General features: G+C 35.0%; 1 protein-coding gene across 1 annotated transcript; it reads left to right on the top strand.

Annotated features, from left to right (window-relative positions):
* Positions 1-399: 399 nt before the first annotated feature.
* On the top strand, positions 400-6,361 carry LOC125649291 (uncharacterized). The gene is made up of 4 exons (XM_048876729.2): positions 400-746; positions 2,035-2,250; positions 4,657-4,863; positions 5,614-6,361. The coding sequence occupies exons 1-4, from the start codon at positions 465-467 to the stop codon at positions 5,800-5,802; spliced, it is 894 nt and encodes a 297-aa protein (XP_048732686.1). The 5' UTR covers positions 400-464; the 3' UTR covers positions 5,803-6,361.
* The last annotated feature ends 6,989 nt before the right edge of the window (positions 6,362-13,350 follow it).

The following is a 13,350-nucleotide window of genomic DNA, read 5'->3' as shown; positions in this document are numbered from 1 at the left end:
TTCTATAAAGTACGTTGGTTTCTGTAGTCTTTTTTAATTGTGTGATAAATATAATTGTTAAATTTATCATCTAGGCCTATCATATATTCCATTCCTATAGTTTTAAACCTTGGGCCAGATTGACTGGGACCGGATTAACTAGGTAGTAACCACAAAGGAATGGGTTTTGGGACCGAAGCGACCTATAACCCCATTAAAAAAAAGCGGAGCTCAAACCCACGGCCTTCCCAACGCTTTTATATAATCATTGATTCAATTAAATGCAACAAATTATCAGAATTAATGCATTGTAATAGCTGGTACAGAAACGTCTTATGACAGGTTTCATTTTAAAGGTCACCTTTAGAGGTTCCTTAATTACTATTGACGAAACGTCTTGGTGTCGAAACGTATCGGTGCCGAAATGTCCTAAATTCCTTCGGAACGTCTCTGGGATCGTTGGGTAGAAATCGAAAGCTGCAACCATGCCGTTCGTTATGGGAATAGATCACAGATATATTGTAATGGGGACCCTAGCCTGCACTACGGGAGTTGCCGTGTTCTCAACTTACAAATGGCTGCGTGAGAGAAGGAGGCGGTACAAAAGTTCCGTTTATGAATCCCAGAAACTACTTAACGAATATCTTGTTTTTCATTATGGAGCAAAGCAAGAGATTTTGAAATACGACTTTGGCCCAAAAGAATCGCTTGATTTTCCAAAGAGATGTGCTGATATGTGTTTAAAACACAGCAAAGGATTTGGTAAGGTAAAACGTTTTAAATTCAGCGATAATCCTTTGTAGCAAACCAAAATATTAAATCATATTTTTAGGGTTATATTTCGAAATGCCACTCACATGGGCTCGATTAACTGTAGTACGTACGCTAGCCTTCCCCAAGGCCAACCAATGCACCACATGACCTAAAGCAGTTCAACAATTGATTTTAAGTGCCAACTTCGATTTTGATTGACACGACTACAGAAAAAACCAATATTTGTTTAAAATACTAGATTATGTATTGTACAACAAACAACATAGTGCTCAGCCTCAGGAGCTTTTATAATTGACTAAAATCTATAGGTGAGGTACTATTTAGACCTATGAATGGCATTTACAATTACAGACATAGCAGTAAAGGTTCTTTAACGTGCCAACGCCTGCCGCGACATGAGACCTCCGTTTTTAAGGTCATATCCAAAAGACCTGTGACTCTCACTTCTGTGACTTTCACTTCTAAATGCTGAGCATTTAGCGAAGGAGCAATCACTATCTACGTTTGAGTCTTGGGTTGGATGCGGCCATAGCACAAGTAGGGCTTGACCAGGTTGCAAAGTGAAGGCTCTACCACTGAGTTTATGACTGCGATGTATCAGTCTAAGGGAGACAATCATGCTCCCTTGCTCTTTGGAGGAGTGTTTGGCTTGTGAAAATGAGAGATCTCTGGTGAGATTAGAAATCAGAGAAACTTCAGTGATTAGTTTTCAAAAGAAATGATTCCTCCATTTGTATTGATTTTACATTGAAATTGACACAAAATATATTAACACAAAAAACTAATCAAGTCAAATATGACAGTTGGAGGGTGTGGAATTCGAGGTTTCAATTTCTTAAAAATGAGATATAGTGAATTTAGTGTTGCTAATTCCTCATCTTTTCTGGGCTGTGCTTGACATCAGGGTGTTAGTCATTTCTCACTAGAATTAAACAGAGTGAGGATGTTGCTCATATCTCACTAGTCCAAGAATTAAACAGAGTGAGGGTGATAGTCATTTCTCACTAGAATTAAACGGAGTGAGGGTGTTACTGTTAGTCATATCTCACTAGAATTAAACAGAGTTGTTGAAATACAACAAGTCTACTCCCCTACATTACTGGGAAAATTGCACAACAGTCCTCACAAACTGTCAGGCTATGATTTGATTGATTTTGGGATTGGTTATAAATTTCTACAAGACACAATTGTATACATGGGGATTGGATCAGGATGAAAAATCCTACAGTGTTACAGACATGAAAAACAATCTAATATTTTTCCTTTATGTATTTTTTTTAGACCCAAACTTTATGCCGAGCATTAGACATAGGTTGCGCGGTTGGTCGATCTTCATTTGAGCTGGCTCGTGAGTTCCAGGAAGTGATTGGTATTGACTACAGTCAGTCCTTCGTTGATGCGTGTGATCACATGAGAGACCTGGGCGAGAAGGTCTACTTCGTACAAGACGAGGGAGATCTAGTCACACCTCTCGTCGCCAAAGTACCGGAGGACATCGTAAGAAACTGGGGTGTATTTTAGATGGGAATTTAATTTTTATAGAAGAATGTTTGTCGCTTTGAACTTCAGTCTAGCAAATGTCTCAGTTGTTTTTGAAATAAATAAAAATGGTAATTTGTGTAATGGGTGTAAACAATGAATGCATGGGGTAATTTGTGTATTCCACTAAGTTGATGCAAAATTTACTCCAGGACCTTGCTTTCATTATTTTATGTATCTCTTTATATTATACAAATGCCAGCTACATTCATTCCTTATTTTTTGTGGTAAAACATTTCTTTTTCAAAGTATAGGCTTGCATTGTTGATCTTTATTAATAGAGAGCGGGAGGGGGGATTATGCAGTGTGCAAAACTTACTTTTCTGTAATAAACTATTGACAACTAGTCTACCACATTTTTGTATTCTATAGAACTGACTGATTTACTATAAACCAACAACAAAGTTACAAATATCCTTAACTTTTTACTGTACTCTGAAGTCTCTTTGTATTTCATTTCTTTCATAACATGAGACAGCTTTATTATTAAATTTTGAATATTATGCGTAGATCATTTACAACACTGTATAATTGTTGGTAATGTTTTTTAAAGCCTAATTCGCATAAGTTGTGGAGGCCAGTAAAAATTTAACTACAGAATGTCATCAGACATGCAACTCTCTGAGACTGTATTTATTCACTCTATACACTGGAGAGAATCTACGTACGGACAAATTTTCTATAGATTTTCTCTATCAGCCTCATTGTTAATTTTGCACACTGAGTTATGGGGGTTGTAACCACCCTCCACCCCCACCACTCCTTTGGTTGAATATATTTAAGGAAAGGCCGTGGTTTTACGTATCCGGTTTTAAATTTTAAACACCGACTAGAAAGTTCCGGTTATAACTTCTTTGTCTGATGTTTGTAGTTTACGAGAACCGTACGAGTCAAATTTAGCATTCAAATGTGAATCTTCAGATATATTTACCATGAATTATTATAGTGTCAAGTCCTCACTAGCTCCAATGGTACAAAGCAATATAATATCTACACTGATCTCTAAAAGGCTTAATATACATGTATAGCTTGCAATCTAAGCCTGAACAAATTAAAAATCATACATAGGCGTGACCCCTCACAGTGGAATTCAAACTGTTTTTAGTGAGTTTGTGTTTGGTTCAAAGAAACCCAGAATTATGAAGCCTCAGAAAATCATCAGCAAAGTTGTTTAATATTTGAACTCTTCTTCATAAGTACTTTCAAGAAACAAAATTATTTGTACATGAGCTGTAGTTGCTGGAATCTACATGAATTGTATGTTACACTATATTTACTTTTTCTATAAGTATGAGATAGCATGTATGTATTTTTATGTATGATATGATTGATAGCCCCAAAAAAAAAGGAAAAGAAAAATAACACACACACGCAAAATTGTGAGAAAAAGGAAGGGAGGTGCCCCCCCCCCCCCCCCCCTCACTCCTCGTGTTCTAATTGTCTGGTAGGACAAAATTTTCAGTATGTTTTACATATATATATATTGTTATATTCTGTTAATCTTGATTTTAAGACTATTTGCTGTTACAATTTACTATTTTCAAAGTGTGCAAAGAATAATTGTAAAACTTCAATTAAAAAATGGGGGTTTAGGTACGTGTTCAAGAGAGCATTTTGTAAAATATCTCTGGTCAACTATGGTAAAATATGGTTTTTTGTTAACCTTAGATATAATTCTAAATATTTTTAAAGAAAAACTGGCATGTAAACATTTAGATTTTGAGAATTTTTCAAAATTGCGATATTCTGTGATTTTTTTCTGAAGGATGTGAGCAGATTAAACAGCAATTGTGTATGTTTTCAATTGAATATCTTTAAAAATTCTCTCAGTAAATAAATATCTATTCGTTTTTATATATTATAGCTTAATATGATGTGCTTTGGTACATAAATTAATAAAACATGAGATCATGCATCCTTGTTAAAATTTGGCTTTTGCATTTGGGGGTATATGTGCTCTGTAGCACATAGTATAAAAATAAACCTGCAAAGGTATGTCTAATATGGGTTTTTCAGTTAGTTTATGAGTTGTTAAAGTTATTTAAATGAAAAAATATTTTGATTGACAGAAATTTCTAATAGTATTTACCTACCTTAACAAAAGTGATCTTCTTTTTTTGATACTCCATTTTGCCCACTTCCCCCTTTTATGAGCACAAGAAGAAGAACAAACTTGGAATGCAACCCCACCACCACCCCTCCTTTGGCAATTTTCTTGATCTTCTACTGGCTTGTACATGAACTGAAAGTTTACTCGCATGTCACAGAATGAAAACTGACAAAGCATTTGCAAATGTAGATTTTGTCAAATATTTTTCTGCAAGATGTAAATAAACTGTTTTGTAAATGTAATATATATTACAGGAAAAAGCAAGATGTAGCTTTGAACAAGGAGATGCTTGTGACCTTCGACATGACCTGGGGTCATTCGGATGTGTTCTGGCTGCCAATCTGATCTGTAGATTACACTCACCGTTTGACTTCTTGCGGCGGCTGATTGACTTGGTGGCTCCGGGCGGTGTCCTTGTTATTACATCACCGTACACTTGGCTGGAGGATTTCACAGATAAAGTGAGGGTTATTTTGAATATTTTCTGTTTAATTCACAGTTAAACTTTCAGTTCAGAGTTTCTGTTTCATACTAATATAGAATGTTATAAAAAAAATTCTGCTGTAAATCAGTAGATTTCAAAGTGAAGTTGATTAGATGTAATATGCATTCTCCGCGTAACACGAAGAACGATGTAGGATTTTGTACAAACAGTACACCCAGAAGCAGGAAGCTTTCTCTGAAGAATTCGACAACCTTATAGACACAGGTTACCATGATTAATGTTTACTCAGACAGTTCAGAGTCCTACAATAGGTCCTCTGTACCCCCTTGCTTGTCGTAAGAGGCAACTAAATGGGCGGTCCTTCAAACGAGTCCTCAAAAGCAGAGGCCCCGTGTCACAGCAGGTGTGGCACAATAAAGATCCCTCCCTGCTCAAAGGCCGTAAGTGCCGAGTCTAGGCCTAAATTTTGCAGCCCTTCACCGGCAATGGTGACGTCTCCATTTGAGTGAAGAATTCTCGAGGGACGTTAAACAATACAAAATCAATCAATCATTACTCAAGAGATTGTCATAAATATTAGCCTACGATGAAAACTATTGTTTGGGTGCAAAGAATTCTGTACAACGTAGGATTTTGCAAAGGGCATCTGGAGGTATAAATTTATGGCATCTTGACTTTATATTTGAAAGTGAAATGCAATATTTGAGTTGAAAAACTTGCAAAATTATTCTGTATATTGAATGTTATGTATTCTACATATTTGCAGGAAAATTGGATGGGGGGATACAAAAAAAATGGCCAGGCAGTTACAGGGTTATCTACCCTTAAGAAGGAGTTGGGACCCTACTTCACATTGGTGGAGTCCTGTGACATGCCTTTTTTCATCCGTGAAACTGCCAGGAAAAATCAGTGGACTGTAGCACACTGTACCGTGTGGTCTAGAAAACCGAACTGAGTCAACTTGATCTTCAGAAAGTCTTCTCAGATTTGCTCATATCTCTTCATAACAACATTTTATTCAGAATTGATTACTGTATCCACCAATAGTATTCACTGTACATCTATAATTGTTTACCTGCTGTCTCATACATGTTATGGAAATCAAAAAGTTTGAAAAATGGAAAAGTTGCTGTAGAGATTTGAGCAGATCTGATATCTGCATAGTCCCTGCCAGGACATCCAGTGTCAATGTCGTCATCAGATTATTCAGGATAATTTCCTTTTCTTGGCTTGTTGATATGAAGTATTATGTAGTACATTTTTTTAAAGCAGTATTGATATACAATGTACATTTTTTTTTGAATACCAGATCTAAATCTTATCACTTTTGATTTTTTGAATGATCTGGTTCTTTGACATACTTACATATAGGAGTGATTTTTAAAAATAAGATATCTATAACGCGTCTTTTGCATTATATATACTATATATGTTTATATCTAGCTTTCTGTATCGTGTGCATCTATGATGTAGTTTGAATGAGTAAAAGAATTGAATTAAGAGATGGTACAAGATCTTAAGACTTTGTACATTGTTGTATTAGAAGCATTCATGACTTAATTAACCCAGGTTCATTGTTTTCTCTCTGTCTAAATCCCTTTTCACACATCAATAGCCGGTCGACGCTGGATGCAAAATTCTAGTCATCCAGGGTGATCTGGCGTCTTTGGGTTCTGTGACGTCGTAATGGTGGTGTCAACACGGTCTTATCACGATGCAAACACGGAAAACGCCGGTTTCGCTACGGATATTCACGATAACTACCCGTACGTCCCCGTTAAAAATCCCGGTTGGTCTTGGCGTTATCACGGAGCGTATGGAAGATCAATGTTTCTGCCAGTCTTTTCACGGAAATATTCATTGTCAAATTCACAAGAATAATTGTACTGCCAGACTAGTTCGAAATATCTGACGTTTTCCTGGCCTTTTTTTAGCTCTTCTGAGCCGAAGGCTCAAAGAGCTAATGCTATGGCCATTTGTGCGGTGTGCGTAAACTTTTTAGAAAAAGGGCTATAACTCAAGAACCCCTTGGCCAATTTTTTTCAAATTTGTTACAGGGTATCATTGGCCCAAGGGCTTTCATACATACTAAATAGAGGGATGTGACCCTTTAACAAGGGGAGATAATCAGGAAAATACAAACAAAAGTAGTGGTTGCTAAAAAATCTTCTCAAGAACCACTGGGCAGATTATCACCAAACTTACACATAAGGATGAGGATATGTTGTAGATTAAAAATTGTTCAAGGCATTACCCTGGGGCAAAGGGCGTGGTCTCAAGGTCACTTCAAAGTTGACCTAAATTTATATTTCCTTAAATCTTTGATATTTTAGTCATTATAAGGACTAGGATCATCAAATTTTGACAGTTGATGCATCTTAGGACCCTGTGTCAAGTTGTCTCAAAAGTAGGTCACGGTGACCTACTTTTTGAATTTTGCAGGTATTTATTTTAAAACTAATTTTGATGCATACATGTATCTTGGACACTTTGAAGCCTATGATCATCAAAACTTGTCAGTTGGTGGATCATGGGACCTTGAAATGCGTCAACTGAAAAATAGGTCACCGTGACCTACTTTCTGAATTTTATGGCTTATCATTTATAGATATATTTTAAGTTGTTATTTCAAATACCGAGAGGTTTAGAATCATCAAATCTTGTAAGTTGATGCATCCTGAGGCCTTGAAACATATTTATAAAAAAAGTAGGTCACAGTGACCTACTTTTTGAATTTTGCAGATATTCAAATTTCACATTTTCAATTTTAGATGCATATTTTGGGCACTGTAAAACCTAGGATCATCAAACTTTGTCAGTTGATGCGTCTTCAGTCTTCGGTTTGTGTCGACCAAAAAGTAGGTCACCGTGACCTACTTTTGGTATTTGACAGCTAAATTACTATATTTCAGACACTATTTGACCTACAATCATCAAACTTTGTCAGTTGATGCATCTTGAGTCTTCGGAGTGTATCGACCAAAAAGTAGGTCACTGTGACCTACTTTTGGCATTTGACAGTTATATTTATATATTTCAGTCACTAATTGACCTACAATCATCAAACTTTGAAAGTTGATGCATCTTGAGTCAACGGAGTGTGTCGACCAAAAAGTAGGTCACCTTGACCTACTTTTGGAATTTGACGGCTATATTTATATATTTCAGATACTATTTGACCTACAGTCATCAAACTTTGTCAGTTGATGGGTCTTGCATGTTCGGAGTTCGCTGACCAAAAAGTAGGTCACCATGACCTACGATTGAAATTTGACAGCTATATTTCAATATTCAGATACTAATTGACTTTAAATCATCAAACTTTGTCAGTTGATATTTCTTGGGTTCTCAAAATGTGTAAACCAAAAAGTAGGTCACATTGACCTACTTTTTTTGAATTCTTAGGATTTAACTAAAGATTTAGAATACTAAGAGGCTAAGAATAGAAATGGTGGGGTTGTACAATTTATCAGAAGAGCGATTCTAGGCCCTTGGGCCTCTTGTTATGATTTTGATATTTACCGTGACAGGAAAGCTCAAGGTGAGCTTTTCTGATCACCTGCATGTTATCCGTCGTTTTTCCGTCGATAACTAACCTTTCCACATTTTCAACTTCTCCAGAACCACTTGATCAATTTCAACCAAACTTGGCACAAAGCATTCTTACATTAATACATGGACAAATTCTTTGTTAAGAAATACTTCACAAACGATATGTTAAATTGGCACAGTAAAAACGCACAGTGTGGAGGCCTGTAAAATTTGTCCATTCATGATCAAAGATTCTGATAATTTTATGCATTTTTCGTCAGATGTATTCAAACATGGATATAACATTAGAAATACTAACAATTTAAATTAATATTGTACATGTACTCTCTAAATAGTGCACGAAGATACAGATATCCTACCCTTCAGCATGTTTTCAACGAGAATGCAAATTACGATTGTGACTTCTAAAAAGATGTTAGCTGCTACAGATGTATGGAGCGCCAAATAACAAACTCAAATAATTGAAGATATCTTCAATTATTTGAAGATATCATCAATTCATTTGATGTGCGCAACAATTGAATTAAAGATCTCTTCAAATAATTAATGATATCTTCAATTCTGAATTATTGCGCGCATTAATTGAATTGATGAGAGCATTAATTCTTCAGCTGATTTGATGCACGCTTTAATTGAATTAATGATCTCTTCAAATGAATTAATGATATCAACAATTGAATTGATGCGCGCTACAATTCAATTGAAGAGAGCAATAATTGATATAATGCGCGCATTAAATCTATTGATGAGAGCAATAATTGAATTGATGCGCGCATTAATTCATTTGATGAGAGCAATAATTGATTTAATGCGCGCATTAATTCAATTATTGCTCTCTTCAATTGAATTAATGATATCTTTAATTCATTTGAAGAGAGCAATAATTCTTTTAGAGAGAGCAACTATATAATTAAAGATATCTTCAATTCAACATATCCACAATTGAACTAATGATATCTTTAATTGAATTGATGCGCACATTAATTCCTTATACAAAAGCATTGTAAATGATTTAAAGATATCTTCAACTGAATTAAAGAGATCATCAAATTATTTATACCGAGCTCTAAATTAATTATTGCGAGCAATATTTCTACTAAATTTATGTTCTCATCAAATGAACTGAAGAGAGCAATAATTGAATTAATGTGCGCATCAAATCTATTATTGCTCTCATTAATTGAATTAATGCGAGCATCAATTGAATTGAAGAGAGCAATAATTGAATTAATGCGCGCATTAAATCAATTATTGCTCTCATTAATTCAATTGATGCGCGCATTAACTCAATTGATGAGAGCAATAATTGAATTGAAGCGCGCATTAATTCATTTGATGAGAGCAATAATTGATTTAATGTGCGCATTAATTCAATTAAAGAGAGCAATAATTGAATTGATGATATCTTCAATTATTTGAGTTTATGTTAATTTGGCGCTGATTAGGTCCATCTTAAGATGGTAACTTATAGGCAATCAAATATAGACGTTTTTCTAAAGACAAATTGCACAAAAGTTTCTGAAACTTTATTGAAGTAGAAATCTTCGTTAACTTACAATCCAATTAAAATCAGACCCTAGAATCCGCTCATAATCACTACAATACGCAGATGTAAGAAGTCTGATTTTAATTAACTTAGTAATTCATAGGAAATTAGAACACCCCCCCCCCCCCCCCCATGCTCGTCCGTGAATACATTTTAAATCCTACCAGCGCAGTCGAAAGTACTATACTCATCTGGAAAATTATTATTTCTGGCCAAGAATGTTAGACACACGCCTCTCTCTCTCTCTCTCTCTCTCTCTCTCTCTCTCTCTCTCTCTCTGGTGTGTGTAAGAAAATATATTATCTACATTCAACTATCGGCAACATACACTTTTAGATATTCAGATCTATGTAACATCAATATTTGTTGTACAAAGCCCGGCTGACTTTCCATAATCAGTTTTCTACCATCAAAACCAAATCCGTGAGGGTGGTAACAGAACATCTACTATATAGCCATTTTTCCGGGGGAGGGGGGAGCTACTACATCACGCATGTAATATTTAAGTGAACACAATGATCTAATATTTACACTTTTTAACCTAAAATGCCTGAGACGTGAAACAGAATCGATGAAAAACTGTCAATAACTGATGAAAACGGGGATGAAGAGCATTTTGCATAAACGAATAGTGTTTGAATAGGGGGGGGGGGGGGTAACCTAGACCTCTTCCTAAAATATAGTTGCTCATCATATTCTTCTTGACAGGTTATTTTCCTTGCAAATATCTAAACCATACGATATTCCGATACTAGTGTTAACTTCTGGTCTGTTAACAGGGTGCTCCGTGGAAAAGAAACAATTAAGGTTGTTTTAGAGGGACTATGCCATTTGATAAAGACCAAAGTGAAGGTAACGGAACGGCCGGAGAACCTGGCATCCACCAAGGAAAATCCTCAAAGGACTGATAGTACTCGTGGAAAAATATTAATTTGAAACCAACTTTATTTTAAAGAAAACTTTGAATTAAATTCATGTTTTGAATACGCAAGTTCCGAGTTACCCAAAAGTTATTTCCCTTTGTCGAACTCTTTCGCATTTTATGACGCATGGTGGGTACACAATGTATACATTATATCGTAGACTGGCATTGTACATAACGATTACGTACAATTAATGTAATAAAAGCGTAACTTTTGTTTATATCAATCACTGGTATGCATATTCTGGCCATATCAAGCATAATCTGTTTGAATAAGATCATCAAATTGGCTATTGAATCATTATTCGTTTCCTTTTCTACATGAGTGACGCTTTTATCAAAGAAAGATGGCAATTAACAATATTTGTTTGAGCCATTTTGTTATCCAATACTCATAAACTCAATAAAGTTGCCTTTTCCCTGAGATAGGATGGTCTCAGAAAACTGTGGAGATAATCTTTTAAGAAATAATACAACGATAGTAATTAGCAAATGTACCCACTGTCATCATATTTTACGTCATAATTTACGGAAGAGTTCGACAAAGGGAAATAACTCTTGGGGAACTCGGAACTTCCGTATTCATAAATCTCATTCGCAACACTAATGAGCAACTTGGCTCACACGAGAGGTTACGCATTAATGGTGAATTGAATTTAAATCAGTAGTTTGTAATGAAAGGATGGAGGCAAATAAAACTGACCACAGCTCATTTTCTGATCTTTTTTCATCATTAGTTTTACCACCTTACATGCATAAAAGTAAATGCACTTTAATACTAGTAATTTAGATCACCAGGATATTACAATTATCATCAAGTACCAATGAATAGATTTATATGATAGGGAAAACTATATGATGTGGGGACCGGGTTACCCGGGTGCTTTATTATCTCAAGATTGATCCTATTTTCATGTACCAATCCATTTAGAATTATATTGCATTCAGAAACCTTTTCTGTAAATTTGCTCACATAAAGAGTGATAAGCATTGCCTTCTAACAAAAGAAATCAAAAAAGGAAATCTTTTGAGAATATGCTGTAAGGAATAGGGATTAGATAATGAAAGATGCACTTCCTCTGTAATATCTGGGGAGTAGTACCTCCATCCAGCCAGTGTTATAAAAAAAATGTAGATTAGCTTACCTGAATTTTGACATTCCGCATGACCTACTCCATCTTTGCAAGCCAAGTGTCCAATTCGCTTACTCTCATCTCCCCCACCGGAGGATTTAGTTGCGACTAAACTGTCATCTAACGGATCCACAGGTACTCGACGTTTTAAATATCTATAATTAAAAAAATTGTTTTTCTGTAAACATAATATTCACAAGGTATATCACGCCGCCATCTTGGTTTTCTGTTTTACCAGCAAATGGATGTATGTTTACAGAAAGACAATTTTTTAATAAATTCCACCAGTGCATACTATCTATTCAAGATTTATTACTGGATTCAGGTACTCTTCACACAATTGCTCTGAAAAAATATAGTTCCATTCATGATCAGCAGATACAACATTACAACAAATGTTTAGAATATCGATGTGCATGTAATACGTAGAAGAAAACAAAATTAACGTCAAATGATTTTAAGAAAATCATTTTTCACCAGAAATGTAAATAAGAAGTATTCATATTCCCACGCTAGCTGCCTCCTCAGTGTTTTTCACGAAAATATATAGGTCATTCTTCGATTGACAATTATTTTCCTTTCATGATTATTGTTCGTTAATTATCATACAATTTCTTCTGAGAGAGAATGTTAATCATTAAATTTGTGTGTGTGTGTGTGTGTGTGTGTGTGTGTTTTCTTTTTTATAAGGATTTATATGTATAACAGAGCACTTCTGGTAAATGCCGATGATTTTGACATCGACATTTGTCTTATACAATACGCACGACTACGAGTTATCGACCGTTATAAATAAGCATGACGCTTTGTCAACACGGCTTCATAGACGATCTATGTAATCAGAGCAGAGGAAAACAACTGAACAGAAAAGAGAATAAATGTGATATCTAAAGGAAAACATGTTACCACTGGTAACGAGAGTTTTAAAAAACAAAAGGCTATCAAATCATTTTATTAAAGTAATACATATATGTGGGTTTTTCCAACTTCTAAAAATATAACACATGTAAAACAATGTACGAGTGACGAGTTTTTTTCTTTTTCTTTTTTAAAGGTACTGAACTTATCAACATTTATATTGCAGTTTATGTGCTTTCTGCTTGTTGTCTGAACAAAGTAAAGAAACACGTGTAAAAATAAAATTGCATCTGCAATATTCTCTACTAGACACCTCGGTAAATATTGCGTACTAAGTGGTATTTTTGCATGGAAAACTGTATTAATTTCCACTCAATATAGTTTAATTTAATTAATAACCAAAGAAATATATATGTTGCCACCTTTTTAAAGATGTCAGACATACAAAAACAGTAGTATACATCAACATCAGAAAATGACACGTTTTCGTTA

The sequence above is a fragment of the Ostrea edulis genome, chromosome 5 (assembly GCF_947568905.1).
Source record: "Ostrea edulis chromosome 5, xbOstEdul1.1, whole genome shotgun sequence".
In the NCBI taxonomy this organism is placed as follows: Eukaryota; Metazoa; Mollusca; class Bivalvia; order Ostreida; family Ostreidae; genus Ostrea; species Ostrea edulis.
This window is presented reverse-complemented; position numbering and strand designations above follow the sequence as displayed.

Coding starts and splice junctions, on each gene's coding strand:
- LOC125649291 (XM_048876729.2), top strand. CDS start 465: ATGCCGTTCGTTATGGGAATAGATCACAGATATATTGTAATGGGGACC. Junction 747..2,034: donor ACAGCAAAGGATTTGGTAAG/GTAAAACGTTTT, acceptor TATTTTTTTTAG/ACCCAAACTTTATGCCGAGC. Junction 4,864..5,613: donor TGGAGGATTTCACAGATAAA/GTGAGGGTTATT, acceptor ACATATTTGCAG/GAAAATTGGATGGGGGGATA.